At 41.8% G+C, this 21,349-nt stretch overlaps 1 protein-coding gene across 2 annotated transcripts in view; it reads right to left on the bottom strand.

The window, feature by feature from the left end:
* Positions 1-5,905: 5,905 nt before the first annotated feature.
* The window catches only part of shisa9a (shisa family member 9a), a 68,715-nt gene continuing 53,271 nt past the window's right edge, over positions 5,906-21,349 (bottom strand). For both annotated transcript variants that reach the window (XM_039787549.1, XM_039787550.1), the window contains exons 3-4: positions 19,101-19,328; positions 5,906-9,565 (exon numbers count right to left, since the gene is read on the bottom strand). In XM_039787549.1, coding sequence (XP_039643483.1) covers positions 8,616-9,565; positions 19,101-19,328 — 1,178 coding nt within the window. In that variant the 3' untranslated portion in view covers positions 5,906-8,615. The remainder of the gene's footprint in view (positions 9,566-19,100; positions 19,329-21,349) is intronic.

Genomic DNA, 21,349 nt, shown 5'->3' with positions numbered 1-21,349 from the left:
ATATAGGTTCATGATTAAAAAAAAAAATCATACATATAAAGCACACCATAGGAGCAAAACCCTTTTAAAACAGACGTTGAGCATAACTGGACAACAAACACTTTATCTCCTCTGTCTCCATGTGCAGAAGCCCCAGACTGGTGAAAACATTGCGCATAAAGACTGATGCTATACAAAGTCGTAAACATAGCTGATGAGAACCCCTTTTGATAATACTGATATATTGATTTTTTTTTTGTTGATCATACAGATACTGCTCCTCATAGGCTGTAATGTTTACAACGCTATCAAGTCCAGCAAACGGCGACGGCAAAGGATAGAAAAGAGTGAAGGAAAACCTGGTAAAAACTTGTGTTTAAGCCCTTTAGTGTCATCCCAAATGTACTGTACATACCCCCTTTCTGATCATGAGAAAGCAGCTCTTTCTTTTCTTTAATGAAGAAAGTATTCTGCTTTTTATCTGCTGTGATTAAGGGGGAAAAAAATACTTTCTTTAGTACCTCCCCACCTAGAAATAAATATTTACAGACAAATGCATTGTCCTGATTCAGACTGACATCAAGAACAATCCATGCTTCACATATTTACGTAGCTTAAATGTGATGCACAGTGTAAAGAACCCAACAGGAGCTGAAAAATGACATGTTCCAGTGCATGTTAGTAATGGCCAATCTGTCTTGAGGAACCAGTAATTGATTTGGGAATCTGCATTAATGATCAAAACAAGTCTGAGAGTCTGTAACAATACTGTGTGTGTGTGTGTGTGTGTGTGTGTGTGGGTGTGGGTGTGCGTGCGTGTGCGCGCACGCCAACTGTCATCTCTGATTCACAGCTTTCCAAATGGAGCTGTTAGCTCTCACGTGCTGTGCACCGCCATCATTTTGCGATATCAATAATTCAAAGCTTCCTCCCTATCAAGTGTTGACATTAAGTCCCTTTTCTGTCTTTGTGTGCCACTGTGGACTGAGCCTCTGTCGCAGCACCAAAGCTCTCCACGTTTCTCTGGGTTTCAGTGATTAAAGACCAAAGTGAGAACTCGTAAAGCCCCCCTGGCCACTGGTCCCAGTGCAGCTCCTTTTTCTGTGTCTTATTGAATATTCCTTGTAGATATTCCACTGTGTGGTTTTCTCCCAGCGGCTGGCTGCTCTGCTGAACAAGAGAGGCTTGATTTCAGCACAACGTGTCTAATGGGGTTGCTTTTTTTTTTTTTTATTAATAAGCCTTGCTCTCTCTGCTGAAGCAAGAGAGAAGAATTTGGACCGCAATCTCAATTTTCATATCCCATTCATATCTCACCTGCCACTTTCTGCCTCTCAATGAAGCTTATGTGGGCTAGTGGGAGTGGGTAAAAAGAAGTGTTTCAAAGGACACATATGACTGTCCACAGTATAACAGTGGGGGTCAGCGTGGTAACAGTGATAGCAGTGTGGACCATGCCAAAGAAAAGGTAGAAAATGCAGAAAAATACGTAGTCAAAAGAAATCATGTTGTGTTACCAAGGTAGCTGGTGTGCGATGCTTCAGTGTAAATCAAGGGCACAAAAGATCCAAGGCTGAACACTGCACACACACTGCAATGTGTCATTTACTTTCCAATGCAAAGTGTCCTCGCCAGACATCAGACTTTGATTTTAATAAAGCCACTAAATAGATAGGTTTTACTTGCCTGAATGATATTAAAAAGATTGGTGTAAATTCAGTCAAAATACTACATTCATATAAAAGCACATCCAGCAGAAATGTTAACACCACACACCATCAGGCTGCATGCTTCACTGGCCTGATTCTTGCTCCTGCCTCTGTTGCTGATCAATGTGCCGGTGAACCGCTGCACCCTCTAACTTGGGTCTGATTCCTATAATTAGGCCAATTGCACATCCACTGTTCATTTGACTTCCATTCAAGCAGGAAGAAAAATAATAATACAGCGAAACCTTTAAGCTGTGGCAGGCAGTGTACCCACAGAACTTTCAGGAACCTGAATGGTTCGGAGAAATGATTTCACACTGAGTGGTCATCCCTAATTTTGGAACCCATTTGGCAGTGTCACGGTAGGTAGTAAGACACTAAGAGGTGAAAGGTGATCACTGACGCTTATAATGCAAGATGTCAGTTACTACAGAGTGGCCAGCTGGGTAGGGAAAGTTTTGATTGACTAGTTTGACTAAAGGCCTGGTCACACCAGAAAGTGGCACAGCGGAAATCATTGACGTGTCTTCCCAAAATATTTGGTTCTAGATGTTTGGTAATGACTCTTCGCAGGGCTAGTTGGTAAACTATCATAGCTAGCCAGCCAGGAGAATGCTAGCGCTAGGCGGTCACAATAGCTATCCAAGCTTCTCTGCCCCCCCCCCCCCAGTGTTTTGTTCTCATGATTTAAAGTTATTTAAAAAAAATAAAATAAAAGAAGCTAGCAAGCTTGCTAGCTTTGTCACTTAATTAACTTGATTTGTACCAGTGTCACGTCAATGCATGTTAAGCTGTGTCATGTAATGCAATGTAACGCCCCAATCTCATTCTCAAACTCGCCAGTTTAAAACACGTGGTTAACATTGTGAGTGCGAAAACAAAAATACTTTGTTAGGTTTAGGATAAAAATAAGTTTGTTCTGTAAATTACTTACGTAAGTAAAGTTAAGTTACATACGTCAGTAGTCAAAGTAAAAACAGTCAACATTGATTTTTAGTTTCACACGGGACATGAACAGCATCATTTCCTATGGAGATTCGCAGACCACATGTGAATGAGTGCGGAGCAAAAAAAAACAGGTCCGTTGGTCATCCGGATGCGTTAAAAAAGTTGAACTTGTACGACAGGCAGCACGGTTCCTATCCGACCATCCGAGCGCTATGGTACTGATAAACAAATCTGAATTCTTAACTTTTACTAAAAAACATTAGTGTGTAATTATAGAAAGGGGTATAAGATCAATTCATTTTGGAGTATGAGAAAAGTTCTTCCGTGCAGAAACAATGCATAGGAAACCTTCTATTGCTAAGTTGGTTAGCAGCAGACATCGAACTATTGACATTACACGGCTATATCACATTTAACCGACCTGACATATAAACATCCTTGGCAACTTTTCTCCACGCCTCAGCCTTTCTGTTTATATCTCTATAGCCCTCAGATGAGAGGTCATAGAGAATTGGACATTTGGACACTGACAGAATGAGTCGTTCTAGTCTCCCCGCCATTTTTTTTTTCTACTCGCTTCCGACGCTTTCAACGGTGTAGTACGACGTCCACTGAGGGCGCATTGCGTATTACGGAGCTGATTTCAAGTGCCAGTGTGAAGGCGGCGTTAGACGTGAAATGACACGCGGAGAGACAATAATGTGTTGTGATAGCACGTGAAATGACTTAAGAAAGAAAATTTGGTGATACCAGGCTGCCATTTTGGACTCTCTCCGGTTAGAGGGCTTGCTCTTGGTCAACAGCGCAAATTCACATTCCAAAGTTCACCAAACTTGAACTCAACACGATAAATGTGCGTGCATTTACTTTGCCTTCATGAGCGAATCCACTGTTGCCATTAAAAATAATTGATTTTGCAGTTTAAAATGCTGGTGTGACCGGCTCAAAAATCTGTCAAAAATCCCTTCCATATAGTATCATATACTTTATATATGATACTATATAAAAGTGATTCATTCTATACCCAATTCATAAGTTTATGCTGCTCTGGGTTCTGTGTGTCTCATAAACATTAGTGGAAAAAGTGGGAAGTGGGAATCTTAAAAAAAGACAGAAGCAACAGAACCTTAAGTTGTATCGACAGAAAAACAGAAAAACACACCAAAATGAGAAGGAATAATGAGGAAATATCAATATTTAACTCTTTTTTTTTTCTGTGGTGCTGGTAGGTTTTCGGTTGTCTATTAGCCACTGAATGTACTTATTATCACAGTATGTTGAGCCAGTACAAATACTACATCGTATCACCAAATTCTGTTGTCAAAATGTAGAAAAACAAGAATGTCACGATTAATGATGAACACTCGCTGTTCCAGAACTCCTACTGGCTCTGTTACTGAGCTGGCTGTTTTGAGCCTGCAGACTACTGCTGTCCTTTAGTCTCTGCTATGGCATTTTTTTTTGTCTGATTGACTGGTCTGATGAAAAGTGTCAGGCATGACTGCCTCCTGAACCCAGTCATCTGTAGGGCCTGACCCTATCAACAGCGACCTAGCCAGCGTAACCACTTCCCCGCTTTCTATCGGGTTTATTTTGGCTGTTACCATGAGGGATGAGGGATTTTTTTGTTGGTGGTTTGTTTACTAACTGTTTCCACTGCCCTGCCTGCTTACCAATTGTTCCAGTGGCTGCTTTTGCAGAGCTGAATGGGCTTTAAGGGTTGGAGCAGTACGCGATGGTGAGCAGGGTTCATATTTCCACATTTCCACCTTGCTGGATTAACACAATTGGGTCTGAAGATGCACATCCTGAGCAAACATTGACCTTCCTCTCAACTCGGTCACAAACAAAACCACCAGCTGTCAAGAAAAGGAAGAAATAAATACAAGGTGGAGTCAAAAAAAAAGAATTGCAAAGGATTCTCATCAGAAGTAAACCGGTTTATGGGATTGTTAACTCCATTTATATACGATCCATTTGTTTGACTTGTTTGTTTGAGTTTGGACTCCTTAAGAGACAATATTCATATGCCGAAGTTGGATACACACACACACACACACACACACACACACACACACGCACACACGCACACCCAAAGCCAGACATAGAAAAAGGTTATAAAGAATGAAATGTGCGCAGTGTTCAAGAGGATACACAATGGTACAAAATTGCAAACTGAATTACACTTTTTGGCACACATAATCAATCACTTATATTTCCTGCTGGAACAATGCCCACCAATCATGCCTTTCAAGGTAGGGGGTGGGGGGTGAGGGGGGGAGGGTGAATTATTATTATTCACTGTCTCATCATGACTGTACTCCACTATCACAGAAAAGATTCCCCCGTTTTTTGTTTCTCGCTGATTGAGACCGTGGAGGGAGCAAAGAAGAAAAAAAGGGGGATGAAAAGAAGTGAAGAAGAAAATAGATTAAGAGAGAAAAGGCTTTGTATATATATATATATATATATATATATATAAAGCATAATATCAGTTATCGCTACAAAGGGCCAAGGTCTGGAGTTTCACAGTCTTTCATGTACAACAGGCGCAGTAACAGTACAGACACGTTTTCCTCCCTACTGTGATGATGCCTGCCGCTCTGCACTGTGGGAACAGAGGGAAAGCAGAGTCCACCCTGTAATGTATTCTGTGTGTGTGTGTGTGTGTGTGTGTGTGCGTGTGTTAGGTGTGGGTGTGGGTGTATAGGTGACATATTTTTAATGCTCTGATGACTTCTTAAATCCTGTTCCCTGCTTTCAATTTGGTCTTAGGTTTCCAGTCTTATGACCCTCGAAACAGCAGGGGGTTCCGCAGTGTGAAGGCAAAAAACACCCCCTCCTGCATACCCCCTTATCTAAACGCTCAACTGGCTTAGCTGTTTCATCTTTTGATTTAGGAGCTGTAGTATTAGACCCCCCCCCTCAGATTTACATACAGTCTGGATACACAGTGTGCCCAAACGGAGTATACCGCTGCTAGAGCTTCCAATAAAAATGTGTCACACTGAAATATAGTTTCTTTTTTTTCCTCAACAGATTGTCTCTTATACGTACATGGTTTAAAGGTCCAGTGTGTAACGTGTTTAGTTGTTCATTATCAAAATCTGTGTTGCCCGTTCACAAACTTGTCATTTTTCATGAATATTTACCACCTCCATCAATTCCTAGTATTCCTTTTGGCTTGAAATTTTACATTTGCATTCGCATGAACTGGGGTTCATGCGAACATCTTGAAATACGTTAGCCGGTAAGGGACATACAGGACATACTGCTCCGCTTTTTGTGTTTTCGCTGTCACATGATAAACTCACAGGTGCTGCTAATGCTGCTAATGGGTATCGTAGCTTCCCGGCCCCGGCAAGTTTGAAGAAGGAAACGTGGAGGACAACACGTATTCAAAACCAAATTTCAGGAACAGGAGTCTTAGAAAGAGAAGGATATTGAAAAGAGCAAGAGACCTTTTTTTTGATGCATGAAGGCTACCGTAGCTGTAATACGTACTTTGAACTGCGTGTTGCGAAAGAGTTGATTGCGATATATGATCTCAACGCTAGATGGGAGAAATTCCCACACATTGGACCTTTAAAATGGACAATTCATATATTTTTTTTGCTTGTGCTTTGGTCAGATCTTTCTATTTTAATGTGGTTAAGCATTGTCTCATTACAGTCTGATCGCTCAAAAATGCATCTTTATCGCAAATGAAAAGAGGGTCTTAGAGGTGGAAGTAGCACTTTAGATAACAAGGTCAAAATGATATCTGTGGCTGCAGCTGCTAATAAATCTCACATCATTACAACACAAGCAAATAGGCTCGGAGAAGCCCATAGAAGATTTGGCCTATTTGTCAGACTTATTTTACGGATTTATTTTTATGAGAAATGTAACCCAGATTTTTTTTTTCCCCCTGCTGGTTGTGATGTTTTTTTTTCCAGCTAGAGCTGGAGTACAGTGAGTGATCTAATCAAGCCTAGTTTCTTGTGGCAGTGTCTTCTTTTACCAGCTAAAATAAATGTGGTATTTTTACTCCTGTTACATCCACTTTTAACAGTAGTTGCTTGCTTTTGTCTAAAACTAGAAAAATATAACATCCTATGCAAAACTCTGGGCAGAAATACAATGTTGAGAAGCCAAAGCTTACATTTGGTCCACAAAATAGGTTAGGCATATAGTTGCTCAGTTGACCTGCTGTGATGTCTGTGATTGCTTTAACTTATACATACATAGAACATATTTTTCATTTAATAGGTCATTTTGTCCACTTCTAGTATGATGAAGGCCAAGCCTGACCACAGCTACACTAAAACGGCTTTGTTTTATGCACATTTTATTTGTTCTTTTAGAGAAATTGTTCAACATGTTGTTGCGTTACACTGATAATAAGAATAAGTTACTGTGTCCAGAAAAGAAATAGTCTGGCACATATACCACAAAGTCTCTTTTTTACAGTTTGTCTTTTGTTCGGTTTAAAAAAAGGCTAGGTATATCATAAATTAGGGAGTTCTTGAGATGCTTGTATGCAGATTTTGTTATTGTACTATTGGACAGAACCAGTCTAGCTGTTTCCCCCCGTTTCCAGTCTTTGTGCTAAGCTAAGCTAACCGACTACTGGCTTTAGCTTCATATTTAAAATGCAGACATAAGTGGTAGCAATCTTCTCATCTAACTCTTAGAAAGAAAGAAAATGCACATATTGCCCAAAACTATTCCTTTAATTCCTTTAATATTTCCCAAAACTGTACCCTGTCATTGAATGGATGGGGTGGGTCATTCTGACGTACTGTAGCTGTCACTTCTAAAAAGTTATCTCAGAAAAAGTTCAATCCCAGAGTTTTGCACCAATGTAAATTCACTGATAAAAATGTATTTTTGGGGAAGCACTAAACTGAGTTTTTTTTAAAAATGCAAATCGACTAATTAAAAAAACAAACAAATATGTACAAATTAAACTTAATATCAGCCTTCTGTAACTGAATTCTAAAATGATTGGTACCTTTTAAAAAAACATATTGGTCAAACCCTGGTGTGCGGGAATTTCTACAGGATACTTTTGTGTGAAAATATGTGTCTGCATGAATATGTGTGTGTGTGTGTGTGTATGAGAATATGTGTGGAGCCTCTGCTAGCTCCAGCATCATCCAGATGCTGCCTCCCTGCCTCTTTATCCCTCCTTTGGGCCAGCTGTCACCACACAGACGAGATCAGAACAGAACAATGCCAGTGTGACAGCCTCCATTCTCTGTGCTGGAGCCTTGCGGAAAAGGGGCCACCTTCAGCTGCAGATCTTATGAAGGCGCTTCTGAATAGCCACAGTACAAAGCTCTGCATGTCTGCAGTCCAAAGCCCAGCGCCTGCATCACGTGTGTCTGTTTCAAAGCCCTCAGGAGATTTTGGGGGGTACGAATCAATAGGGAATGTTATTTCTTCCAAACCTTTCAACGCTTTGTTGGGCAGATTGAGCAGAATTCTTGTTGCGAGGTTTGTGGGTGAACTTGCTGTGTTTCTTCTTTCCCACGATGCTTCGGTGCCTTACACTTAATCCCTTATATTGCTTCTCAGGTTTGGTTCATAAAGCCAATCCATTTTGTTATCAACAGTTTCCCACTTTATTATCTGTGTGTTGTTGCACTGTAACGCTCAGATATTGTCATTACCGAGTAGATATTAGCTGTGAGACAACACTCTAATATCACCACCAAGTGTACATATACACATCCCTGCTCTGTAGGCTCTTTGAAGTCAAGGTTACAGATGCCACCAACTTGGACGCCATCCGTGATTTGATTGGTAAACTCTGTTTGTGAAACGAGGGCAACTCAGACACAGTGTCACTGTCCCACCACAACGAGCCACACAAACACACACATAGATTTGCACTTTTGACCAACGCAGGAGTTGGTGTCTCCACTCAGAGATTACTTGTGCCACCACACCACATGCATCCTTTGCCCCTCTTTTTCTCCCTTTCTTCCTCTCTCACACAGTCACCTCTGTCTTGCTGTTGGTCACAAAGTAGGGCTGTGTGGGGAGGAAGTGTTGGCTGTGGCTGTGGACTCTGGTGCTGTGAAGCTGGTTGGGCTCCAGCACAGTACACTGAGGCTTCTTGTGCCCGTAGGTCTTCCTCCGGCCCACCGTCTCAGTCCCATCCCAGGCCTTCAGCCCCAGCCCCATCGTATGCCCAGCCGCGATTGTGTTGGAGCTGTAGGCCATTGGGCGGCCCATTGTAGCTGAGCTGGAGCCAATGGGGGTCTCGGCGGCCCTGGAGATACCCAGGGACGTGCGACCTGGCATGGTCCCTGCCATGTGTGCCAGAGAGGTAGCCCCAAGGCCTGGCGGCTTGCTACTGTGGCTGTAACCATGACTGTGAGTGTGAGAGCTGTGAGAGCTGTGGCCAATGTGACCATGGCTGCCTTTGGGTTTCTGGCCATTCAGCTTGAGTCCCCCCCCTCCTCCGACACCTGCTATGTGCCGTTCTGTCGGGAGGGTTGAGACGGAAGAGATGCTGGGCATCTCGGTGATATAGGTGGCCACCGGCTCAGGAGTCAGTGGACCCAGGGAGGTCATAGGAGTCATGTTGGTCATAGGAGTCATGTTGGTCATAGGAGTCATGTTGGTCATAGGAGTCATGTTGGTCATAGGAGTCATGTTGGTCATCTGGTTGTGGGAAGTCATGGGTGTCATAGAAGTCATGGGCATCATAGACGTCATTGGGTTCATGGAACTCATCTGGCTCATGTTAGGATTCATGGAATTGGACACCATTTGGTTGGAAGCCATGGGGTTGGTAGTCATCGGAGGAGTCATCGACGACATGTTGCCCATTGAGGGTCTGGAGTTGCCCATGGGCTGGAGAGGCAGCCCGCCCTTTGTTGGCAGCTCCACCATCAGCCGACGCTTGTTGTAGACTTCACCGTTGTACTTGGCAGCTAACAGAAGAGGGAAAGAGAGGGATGGAAAGTTAATGAAAATGTTAAGTGGACATGAAAGAGCAGCTAAAATCTTGGGATAAATGTTGAAAATTTAATTCCTTCAATTTGACTGTCAAGTGGGAAAAAAAATCAGCTTGTCTGAATTGCTACTGTGGAACAGAAAGAAAAATAAAACTGTTCTATAGAGTGACTCATAAAATAAGACTTTCAGCAGTTTGCAGATCAGCTGCAAACTAAGACATGCACATGTGAGCCAACAACACACTGGCACAGAAGTTTGGATAGAAAACATCCCATACCTTTTCACTCCCACTATCTCAAAAGGTCGTATAACAATCCCCATATATTTTAACTTTGTTAGTCAGCCTACCCTTATCTACTGTAACTGACCAAGCAGGGTGTCAGGGCTACTACGCCTGCATAAAGAGGCCCGTTGTGCCACCGGGGGAGGGAAATGAAAAGGCAAGCTCAGAATGTCGTCTTCACCTCGCCTCTTCCCCCCTTATGAAGCCAAGAAAACATTTTATTTTTGTGTGGTCGGAAGAAGTTCACTATGATAAAAAGAGCAAAGCGTGCATGTTTTTTTTCCCTTTTTGACATACAAAGAAAATATTTCAAAAAGATCTTGCTGAGTGCCCTTTATAGGGAGGAAATGAAGGGTAGTGCAGTTCCAGAGCTAGAATGCTTTCTCATACAAAGTTATATATCTGATTTTGTGTACACAGCATTTTAAATTTTTTGCTTCTGACTAGTTGCAATAAAAAAACAAAACATTACAACATGCGCTATAGTGGTGATTATTACAACATGGCAGCTGTCTGTAGCTCCAAACATTGAGTGAAAGGACGTCCCTTTCCACATATAATCAAGTGAAAATTTCAGGAAGACGTGGACCGCTTAAATTAAGGGTAGTGCTATTTTTGTGTGAATGTGTAATAGGGTTTGTATGGTGTATGACTTAACTTGCCATATATCCAGTAGTGTAGGCTTATTGGCTCACAGGTGCCCTCTGGCAGTGGGTAAATGTTGCGAGTAGCAGCTAATTTTGCCAGTTAGACTTCATATAAAAATCTAGCTTATTTAATTTACAATAAAAGTGTAACAAGTTTATATAGTGTATTTACAGTGCTAAATCAATCATATAACATGAAGAACTGCATTCAGTAAACAAGCTAGCTAGCCACTAGCTACTGTAGCTAAAATAGCTTCTTGATTAGTTGTAGTAGGCTTGGTCTGAGCATGGCGGTCCAAATGTGTGATTAACAAGTGGATATAATGCATTCACAGTGCTAAATTGTTCATATAACGTGAAGTAGTGCCTTCAAGCTAGCTGTCACTAGCTACAGTAGCTTAAATAACTTCTTGATTATTTGTAGTACGCTTGGTCTAAGCATGGCAGGACAAATGTCTGTCTGATATAACAAGTAGCTATAATGCATTTACAGTGCTAAATTGATCATATAACATGAGTAGTGTATTCCAGCTAGCTGCCATTAGCTACAGTAGCTAAAATAACTTCTTGATTGTTTGTACTGGTCTGAGCGTGCCAAGCCAAATGTGTGACTGACCAGTACATATAATCTGTTCCTGTGCAGACAATAAATGGCAGCACAGAAATAGACACAAGCCTCTTTTTCATCATTTCTCAACACAACACAGAGTTAAGGGATTGCCTAAACTACATCAAGCTGCATACACAGCACAGAAAGTTGCAGAAAAAATCCAAAGTTATTGTGACAAATTATTTCCAAGGGGTAAAGAGTATGATGGGAAAAACATGCACGCACATCCAAAGTCACACCCAATAGACACATTTCTATCTACCAGGCCTCACTGTGCTCGATGTGTTGGTGTAAGCATCTTCCCATATCTTCTGTGTGTTTGTGTGTGTGTGTGTGTGTGTGTGTGTGTGTATGTGTGTGTGGGGGGGGTCTCTTAAGCCTTGGAGCAGTCAGGTTTAATGCCTCAAATGTATTCCTCCCTCTGTCAGTCACTGTCACCAAGCAACAGTCTGTCTTATCAGTGTGAAATGTGACCCTTTTTTCCTGTCGAATTCCCGTTCACAGCCAAGTCATTACTCTTTAGCCCTTGTTGCCTCCACGTCCTTGAAGATAAAGTTAACACACTCAGCGAGTTTGCTTTGCCGTCTAACTATAAATCTACTTTATCGCTCTGTGAACGGGGAGAGAAACGAGTGAAGGAATAGCAGAGGTGTTGTGAGAAGGGGGGGGAGGGGAGAAGGAGGGAAAGCGGCGTCTCACCCGCCGCCACGCCGCTAGACCGCCCCTGGGGATCAAACCTGCTTAGGGGACAGGTGAATCAATCCCGTGGCAGTCGGCTCAACGGTGCACATATCCAGCGGCGTACGTGAGTGGAAACGGAAAACACAGCTGTTACACAGTGTGGGCTCTGCATGCCTCTGCCTGAGAAAGGCCAGCATCCAACAGAGACCAACACACATTATACATCAGAAAATCAAGCACCACTTCTCTGAAGTCCCTGAGTGTCAAGAACACAAGGACCTTATTAGGAGTTTTATTAGCCAATCGGGTCTAGTGTCTAGTCTTCAGAACCCCTTTTTACATTTTACAAATTTGTTTTTCCAAATTCAAAACCTAATATATTCCTGAGATGTTTTAGTATAAACTGTATGTGGGTGGATCCCCCTGTCATAGTGCTGCCACCCTACCCAGAAACATCCATTAGTCTGGGACTTTTATTGTCTTATGATAAAGTAAAAGCTAGTCTATGAGGCTTTTTCACTCTGAAAGGTAAAACTCTTTACATCTGAATGGTTGTATTATTTTGCAGGAAAATGCTCTCAATATAAAGATATTGAAAATGGACACAGGATGTGGGATGTTATCTGAACCGGCTCTCTGTAGGAGCTGTGGAAAAACAGTAATGTCAGGAAAATTATGGCCAATTTTGGCAATGACACAGTATCAATGTCTAGGATCAATCTGTCTTGGTCTACCATGAAATATCTCAACAATTGCCAAGGAGCTTTGTACAGACATTAATAGTGCACAAATGATTAATCCTACTGACTTTCGTGAACCCTTAACTTTTCTTTTAGTGGCCCCCCCAGGAGGTTGACATTTTTGTTTTTTAGTCTGGGGAACTACTGGATGGATTGCCATGAACTTTTGTACCATGGTGTCCAATCGATGTGATGACTTTGGCAATCCTCTGATTTTATGCCTGGTGCTTATTAGCAAATGTGGCACCCTAACAAACCAAACTAAGATGGTGAACACGGAAAACGTTACAGCTTCTAAACATGAATATGTTTTCAAGATATTACTTCCCCCGTGTTGCACCAAATCATTAAACAAAAAAGGTTGAAACTTTGTCCCTCGTTAATATTTTTTAAACTCATTTGCATGTAAAGAGGATTATAGGAGATTAAACGACAGCTGTAGTGTGAGGATATATGTTTATAATCTACATCTTCTCCAAAAACTTTAAATTTTTTAATAATTTCACACTGATAAGGATCTTTTGCTATTTGAGTCCTGCATACAAAACAGTGCAATATATACTACCGCAGCAGGTGACGTATGTGGAAGCCTAAAGTCTATTAAAGTGGCTTGCGGCTTGTTAGTAAATAGTTTAATTCCCTTCAGTACTTAAACCCTCCCATCATATACTGAGAATTCACTTTACAGATAAAACTTTACTGAAAGACTAATTTATTAAGAGGAACATGTCATCTTCAGGGTTGATGGCAGTTGTTAGATTTAGCGTGTGTACTAAACGTGGGCCATAATTGGTCATTTGTACTTTTTAAGACTACATCCTCCTCTGGAAGGTCTACATCCAAGGACCTTTTAGTAGTTGGTTTTTGCCTTGGCTGCAGTCAGAATTCGATAAAGTGACCTTATATAGATGCACAGGGGGACAGTGGGGATGGCTATTGATTGACAGAAGTGTGGCTTATCACTTGGGCAGTAGACCATTGGGAAAAGTGGCAGAGGCAATTAAAGAAAAGCAACAAAAAAAGAAGTGTTGGGGAAATGGTGTTGATCTTAGTAGATCAGTTCTATTTCTCAAGGGGTCAACCGGCAGCGAGAACACCAGACTGTATAGCAAAGGAGAAGAAAAGAAAAGTCCATTTATGTTGCTTAAGATTAGCGAAGCTCACACAAAGGTGGCTTCTGAAAGAGCCACTGCTGGCATTTTTGTTGTGTTTGCTGTAATTTAGTCTTTCTCCCTCTCTTACTTTACACACACACACACACACACACACACACACACACACACACACACACACACACACACACACACACACACACACACACACACACACACACACACACACACACACGGTTCCCATCATTGGACTGGCAGCTTGCCTCCTGTGGTGTATATGTGGTGTATATCTCTGGACAGGTTTCCAATCATTTCATAGAAGCCTTTTTGAATACCACTTGTGGAATGGAAATCTGTCATTCAAATGTGAGCCTGAGGAAAGGGAGGGGGGGGGGCTTCAATTACAGAAATAGAATCAGATATGAGCGCTTTAAGGGAGGATGGAGATCAGCGGCCCAATGATTCTTTAAGGAGCTATACAGAGCTTGATGGGTTGGAGGGGAAGGGGGAGGGATTGCGTGTGAGGGGGAGACAAAAGAAGCAAAAAGAAAAGGTGAGGGAGAATGCAGAGTTGAGGGCAGGAGGCGGATGGTAAAGGTGTCGATATGAAAGAAGAGAAGATGGGAAATAGAGAGAGGTGGGAGGGAAGGAGCAGGAGAAAAGTTGAGAGGGAATGAAGGGGATAGTGAGGGAGAGAGAAAAACGAGCCGGGACATTTAAAGGTTAGAAGAGCAAACGGGAGGAAAATGTTCCAGGAGAAGCGGTGAAGGGAAGATGAGGGCCATTTTAGATATATAGAGAAGCAGAAAGGAAGAAGTGGGTTTGAAAGGAGGTGAAGAGGAGGAACGGAAGAAAATTGTCAGACGTGCTTAAAGGTTTGAATGTCTACATTGCTGCCTGCACCCAATTCAGTCTTCGCAAAGAGGGTCCTCCTGTGTAAACCTACATGTACCAATTTTAACCACACTGGTACAGTAGTTTTGCACATTTGATCCCATTAATTTGTAATCCTGTACACTTTATATTCCTTCCAACAATTGAGAGCCTACCACAGCTTTTTAGATTGATTTCATGCCCTCCAGGCTGCTCTCTCTTAAAGAACATCAGTACATTATAAAGATCAACTTGCAGGGAGTTAACACTGCCTTAGAGTAATAATCAGGTCATGTGAACAGCATATTCCATTTGGATATTCAGAATAAGGCCTTTTTCCGATTATAGCATTTTCTGATTAAGACGTGGGATATTCCGGTATTATTCAGGTTTTAGAGGCATTCTTTGGACATCTATACAGCGCATTTGGAATATGTGTTTCAATCTGGGTTGTCACCGCAGTTTACAGCCTCTTGCCTGTTTACGGCTTATGGTCAGCTGTGTGCGTCACTATGGTTGCTGTACACAGTCCAACCAGCCAACAGTTTGCGAGGCTGCAGACCCGATAAAAAGGAGAAACACAGCTACTTTTAAACATTATCAAAGACTTGGACATCAACAGGTTTTTGGATACACATCGCTACGCCGACCTTTTCAAGAAGCTGGTTGAAGGAATGAAAGAAGGACACTGTGTTCGCACGGTCCAACAAGTCCACCACCGCTGGTTAACTTTGAAATTTTTTTATTTTGCACGTACATGTAAGCGGGAATATTAGAGGAATATTTAAATTCATTGGCCATGTAAACAGCTCAGTCGGAATATCGTCTTTTTCGATATAAGGGCAAAAAATGTAATACTATGTGCATGTAAACATAGTGAATGTTACAAGGGATGGGAACATTTGGAAATGTCAGGATTCGATTCCGATTCTTGGTGTCACGATTTGATTTACAATCAATTCTTCATTCAAATCCGATTCTTAATTCAATAAATAGAAAAGGGGGTAGTAGTTTCAGGCTCCTACTTCAGTGCACTGTGTGCCAAACCATTTATTTGTGTTTTTAGTCCGCTGAAATGCAATATGAGACTTAGCTGGCAGTTATTAAGTAAAATGGTCTTGATGAAGGTCAGTGCCCAGCGGAAAGAAGTAGCGAAAAGTGTGTGGGAGTACGCAGCTTCTTTATTTGAAAGAGCTAATTAGCATTAATTGGGAAGAATGTCACAGTCTTCCGTCTATATGAAAATAATGAAATCAAATTTTAATGTCCTTTGCATAACAGAAGTTGTTCAATGTGTTCTGGAGTAATGAAGTAAAGAAAAGTGGTGCACTGGGGAACGCAGTTTCTGGTTCAGGTCTTTGGAGTGAAACATACTGAAAAACCGACCAGCGAGCTGGCCGCCGAGCCTCAAGTCCATTTCACACATCCACTGTAAATGTGAAATTATCTTGACATTACCCGCAGGAGCTGTATGTGAGAACCCAAATGTCTGAATCCGACCAGAATTTGGTTGTTTGGTCCGCACCAGAGTTCGAATGAGCTTTCACACCATCCCAAACTAACCGGACTATCCGACAAAATGCCCCAGGGTTTGGTTAAAACGGACCAAACTGCCAAAGTGTGAAAGCAACCTTCCTTAAGTGTGATGTGGAAACTACACTTAAGGAAGTACTACATAAATGGCTTTATCAGTGGAGTAGTAGACGTCTTGTGTCCAGTAGTTCAACTTTTTAAATGGAATATTTACGTATATATTTGCATTTTCATAGATTCTGGATTTTTTTAATAAGGGAGAAGGAGTAGATGTTATTTTAAAATGTTTTTAACCAGGTAATTGATTTTTTTTTTTTTTTTACATAGCTTAAAAGAATTTCTGAAAGAGATCTTGAACATTTTGAACGCAAAAATAACATTAGATTTTTCACAATATGCATGTCTCTTCAGATTTGATCTTGTTATTTCTAGCTGTATCTTGTGTTTTTAGCTCTTTTAAGCAGCAGAATCCAGTGTTTCAAAGGACAAGTACATTTAAATACTGTTACTGTATTGGGTCCTATCTTGCACCCGGCGCAGCGCAAAGCCGGTCGCTTTGCTAGTTTAAGACCGACGCTGTTGTCAATTTCCCGTCCAGCGCCCGCGTCGTTTAAACAGCAAATGCCCCTGCGCCCATCTGCGCGCCCATGGGCGTGCTGGTCTTACAGGGAGGCGTGTTCAGGTGAATTCTTGGAGTATTGCTATCTTGAGGCAGCGGAAAGTGATCGCGTCATTGACCAACAAAAACCTGTTCTGAAGACGATAATGCAGCATTTCATTGTTAATTTAACAGCGCATTAGGCTTGTGCACAGCGCGCACACTATGCTTGTGCACTTATGCTTCTCTGATTGGTTTATTGCGTGCTACGCCCAAAACACACCTATGAATTAATGAAGACACTAAGTACAACCCTTTTGAACCATGCGCCCGGTGCACGGACCATTTTTTCCACCATCAAACTAGCAAAAGTGGTTGCCCTAAACGCACCTGCGCCAGGCGCTTCACGCCGTGTGCTTAGATCGATTAAATAGGGCCCATAGAGTACATTTTTAAGTTGTAATACTTAACAAATTCCAGCAAGATTGCTAGAATTAGCCCTTTCCTTGTACCTTTTTTTCATCAACCTGCCTCATTTTTTTTCTCCCTACAGTTCAGATTTCCCAATCCCCAGACCGTGTTCTGCATCCATCTGTTGGTTTCTATGCGTGGTTGAGATGAAAGGAAATCTGTAACCAAAGGTTTTTTAGTTGGGGAAACAGCGGGGCTGCGTTCCTTCCTCGAATTGCAGCTGCACTGCATTCTGGTCTATTGAAGCTCCTGTCAGTGGAGAAATTGGCATTCTCTCCTATGATGGATTCATTCTCTCTTGGTTGAATATTGGCGCAAAATATCGACTAAAGAAAGAATCCCTTTGTTCTCTGATCCTCGGGGTCCAACACCAAGACGTCTTCCGTTGGCATTTCATATAATGGAACAATTTTCTGCAATCAAACACAGCTGTAGCTGAAAATATCGGTTGTGTGATGTCTATATTTGGCCTGTTATCTGGAAATGGGACAAAAATACACAACCAAACAATATGACAACAGATGCCAGGGTCCAGGACTCAGGATGACAGTGTTAAACACCATTTTGATTAACGTTCTTGCAGGGTGGCTTTCCTTAAAGCTCAGACATGATGTGTCCACCTATCACTTTACTATTCATCTGCTTCTTTGTTTTCAATTTCACTGGCAGTTATTTAAACTGCTACTATAATAACCCAACGTCTTCTTGCTTCCAGGGCACAAAGCAGTGCTCATCATAATAAACAGGCATGATAATCTATTACCGTAACATGTCTGGGGATGAGTCATTGCCCTCCACATGCAGCGTGGTGGAGGGAATAACATTGAGATTTACAACACAGAGAGAAAGTTCACACCTACATTTGTCATCTGAATCAAATATTTTCCTTTCTGCTGCTTGGCATGCAGAGGAAGGCTTTTCAAAGACAATTCTTTTTCTAATGAACGCAGACAAATAGTGTCTGCAGCTGTTTATACAGATATTGTGGATGATATCTGGCGTGAGTGGGCTGAATTCAAGTGAGGGCAGGGTACCTGTCTAGCATAAACGCAGTGAAAAATTAAACTCAATTGGATTTAGGTTATGAAATAGTGATGCCACTGCCAATGGCATACGGGCATGGCGAGGCGACTTCAAAACAGCTGCACTGGCAAATGAGCTCACTGAATTCGGTGGCGTGCATTAAGCTGTCAAACAGCTTGACGAGCAGGCTGTTTCTGTTTTTACAGCGCGTCCAGTTTGGTAGTGCAATCGATAACACCTGTCAGATCTGCCTGCAGGACATCGCTCCTGGAGAGCCCTGGGATGAAAACAAATATTCTTTGTGTTTGGATCACAAAACGTTCAGTGAACTATAATGAAAAAAAACAAACAAGTAATTAATAAAAGACTCAGGACTCACTGCCAAGTCAGGATGCGTCAGATGGTGGTGACTCGGCTGACAAGAATAAGAGAAGCCCCAAGATTGATTGCGACGACGATGCACCTCATTGATGTATAAGAAAACCTGGATGCAGCTTTTGAGGCGGAGCCCCCATTCATTCCTAGGAGAGTTGCCCGGTGGCGCATGAAGCCAAAAGAAGTTCTACTTCCTTGTGTAAAATTACCCAGATTAACGCGGTGCTTCCGCATTACAGGGCCCATGAGCACTAGAGACCTCTGCCGGCCGAGCCGGCTACTTCCAGTTTAGTGCTCCGCTAACTTGAAAAAAATAAGTCTTTTTGGGGCCCATGGCATCACGTGAGAGACACAGAAGTTGTAATTCCAATGTTATGGCCGCCATGTCAAACTGGCTTCAAAGCCCGGCACACTTCCTGGAGGCCTGATGCACCTTCCCCAAACAAGAGCCAGATGCATAACCAATAGCACAACATCAAGGACACTGCCTACCTCACAGAGTACAACTGTTCTTCAGTTTGTCTTCAAATTTAAAGATAATAAAATCACTTTACAGACACTTACCCACAGCCTTCAGGGAGGCGTACTTGTTGAGATCCTTGTTTTGCTGTTGCTGTTGTTGCTGCTGCTGTTGCTGCTGTTGCTGCTGCTGCTGCTGATGCTGCTGCTGCTGATGATGCTGATGCTGTTGCTGCTGTTCGTAGACATGAGCCAGCTGGCTGAGGGCGGGGTAAGGGTGCTGCTGGCCCATGTTGGAGCCCGGCCCCACGCTGTTGTTCATCTGACCGCCCTCTGTGGTTCAAAGACACATGACAGGACCAGGTTAGACTCAGGTTTAGGACGGTATGTGGGAGCGTTGACAATTTGAAGCTCCACTTACAAGGAGTGGTGGAATGTAACTAAGTACATTCACTCAAGTACTGTACTTAAGTACACAGTTGAGGTACTTGTACTTGACTTGAGTCTTTTCTTTTCATGCCACTTTCTACTTCTACTCCGCTACATTCCAGAGAGAAATATTGTACTTTTTACTCCACTGAATTAATCTGGCAGCTTTAATTACTAGTTACTTCACAAATTAAAATGTTTGCAGACAAAACGCATGTAGTTTATAAAATATGATGTCTTATTATAAATTAAACTACCCAACAATATATAGACCTACAAGTACAGCTGAAATGATTAGCCAATTAAACACTTTGTTGATTGTTTCTAGTTCCAGTTTGAGGATTTTTCTGCATTGAGTACTTTTACTTTTAATACTTGAAGTGCATTTTCCTGATTGTATATACATACTTTTACTTAAGTAACATTTTCAATGCAGGACATTTACTTGTAACAGAGTCATTTTACAGTGCCGTATTAGTACTTTTACTTAAGTAAAAGATCTGAATACTTCTTCCACCATGGTTACAAGCATCCACTTATATAACACCCCCCACCCCTTTTTTATACTGCCTTGATATGCCGCTTTAGAAATGATGTCCATGCTCTACAATTCTCAGGACACATTAACACCTCTTCATGCCAGTATCATTAGCTGATGGACTCTTGCCATCATTCTACAGCTGCAGCCTTTTTACCATATATGTCAGGCTGCCTAAACACATTTGGACAGAATCCAGAGAGTATATATATATGTACACTGAAAAGCTGCATCTGGTGTTTATTACATGACGTTTTACCAATACTGACATGTATGTCAGTATTAGAGCTGGAACGCTCCTGTCCAACAGAGTGTGTGTGTGTGTGTGTGTGTGTGTGTGTGTGTGTGTGTGTGTGTGTGTGTGTGTGTGTGTGTGTGTGTGTGTGTGTGTGTGTGTGTGTGTGTGTGTGTGTGTGTGTGTGTGTGTGTGTGTGTGTGTGTGTGTGTGTGTGTGTGAGATTGTATAAAGCAAGAGAGGGAGAGGACAGAGAGATTTCAATATATTGCTGAGCTGACATTTTTTAATGAACATTTGACTCAACAGCCTCAATGTGGAATTGAACTGCAATAAATGAAGAGCTTTAGCTCTCTTCATTTGAAGTGCTTTATAGACACGTCCTAATTCCTGGTGTGAGGTACTGTGTTTTCCACAGATGCTCAAGATATCTCACCATGAAAGAAGTTTGACTTTAAAAGATGTCTTTGCTTCCTTGCTGTCTAGTTTTGATGCACTCTTAATTGCAACTGTGGTGTTCAGGTTTTCCAGCTGACACAATATGAGGATATATATATTTTGTTCCTTTTTTGCATTTAGTTGATCTACTCCACAATCTTTTTCCATGTTTCCTTTTACTATAACTATCTATTAATATGTAAAGGAGTTTCGGCTTTAAAAGGAATTAACTCTTTTTTGCCACCTGCTAAATGTTATAGGAAGTAACAGATGTCTTATATTAAATACAATCTCCTGGTTGCAAAATTGGCTAATGCATTCCCCTTATTTAAAAAGCAATTATTACATTTTAAAACGTGTGTTGAATGTATGAGCGTACTATCCAACATCTTTGCAGCACTTAAAGCTAGAAATAAGCCGGTGCCTCTAAATCACATCAAATCATCAGTAAAACATATGTTGAAGATTTACAAGAAATTCAGTAAGCTTTACAGTATGTTCTGATTGTGATTAGCAGCCAATCAGACCTCCAAAGCCTGAGCACATTCTCAAAGTAGCCCTCTCAACCATGGCCATATTTGATTAGTGAATGGATCAGCTTTCTTCTAGCGCTGCACCTAAAGCTGCACCTCCTCTGGAAGTTTCAGGGAACCAGATGGCATCAGTACAGATGGATATGAAGGGCGGCGCCAGGCAGCTCGACAGAGTTGTACG

This window comes from Perca fluviatilis, chromosome 21, assembly GCF_010015445.1.
Source record: "Perca fluviatilis chromosome 21, GENO_Pfluv_1.0, whole genome shotgun sequence".
Classification (NCBI taxonomy): Eukaryota; Metazoa; Chordata; class Actinopteri; order Perciformes; family Percidae; genus Perca; species Perca fluviatilis.
Note: the sequence above shows the minus strand (reverse complement) of the source record. Positions and strands in the feature narration are given on the sequence as shown.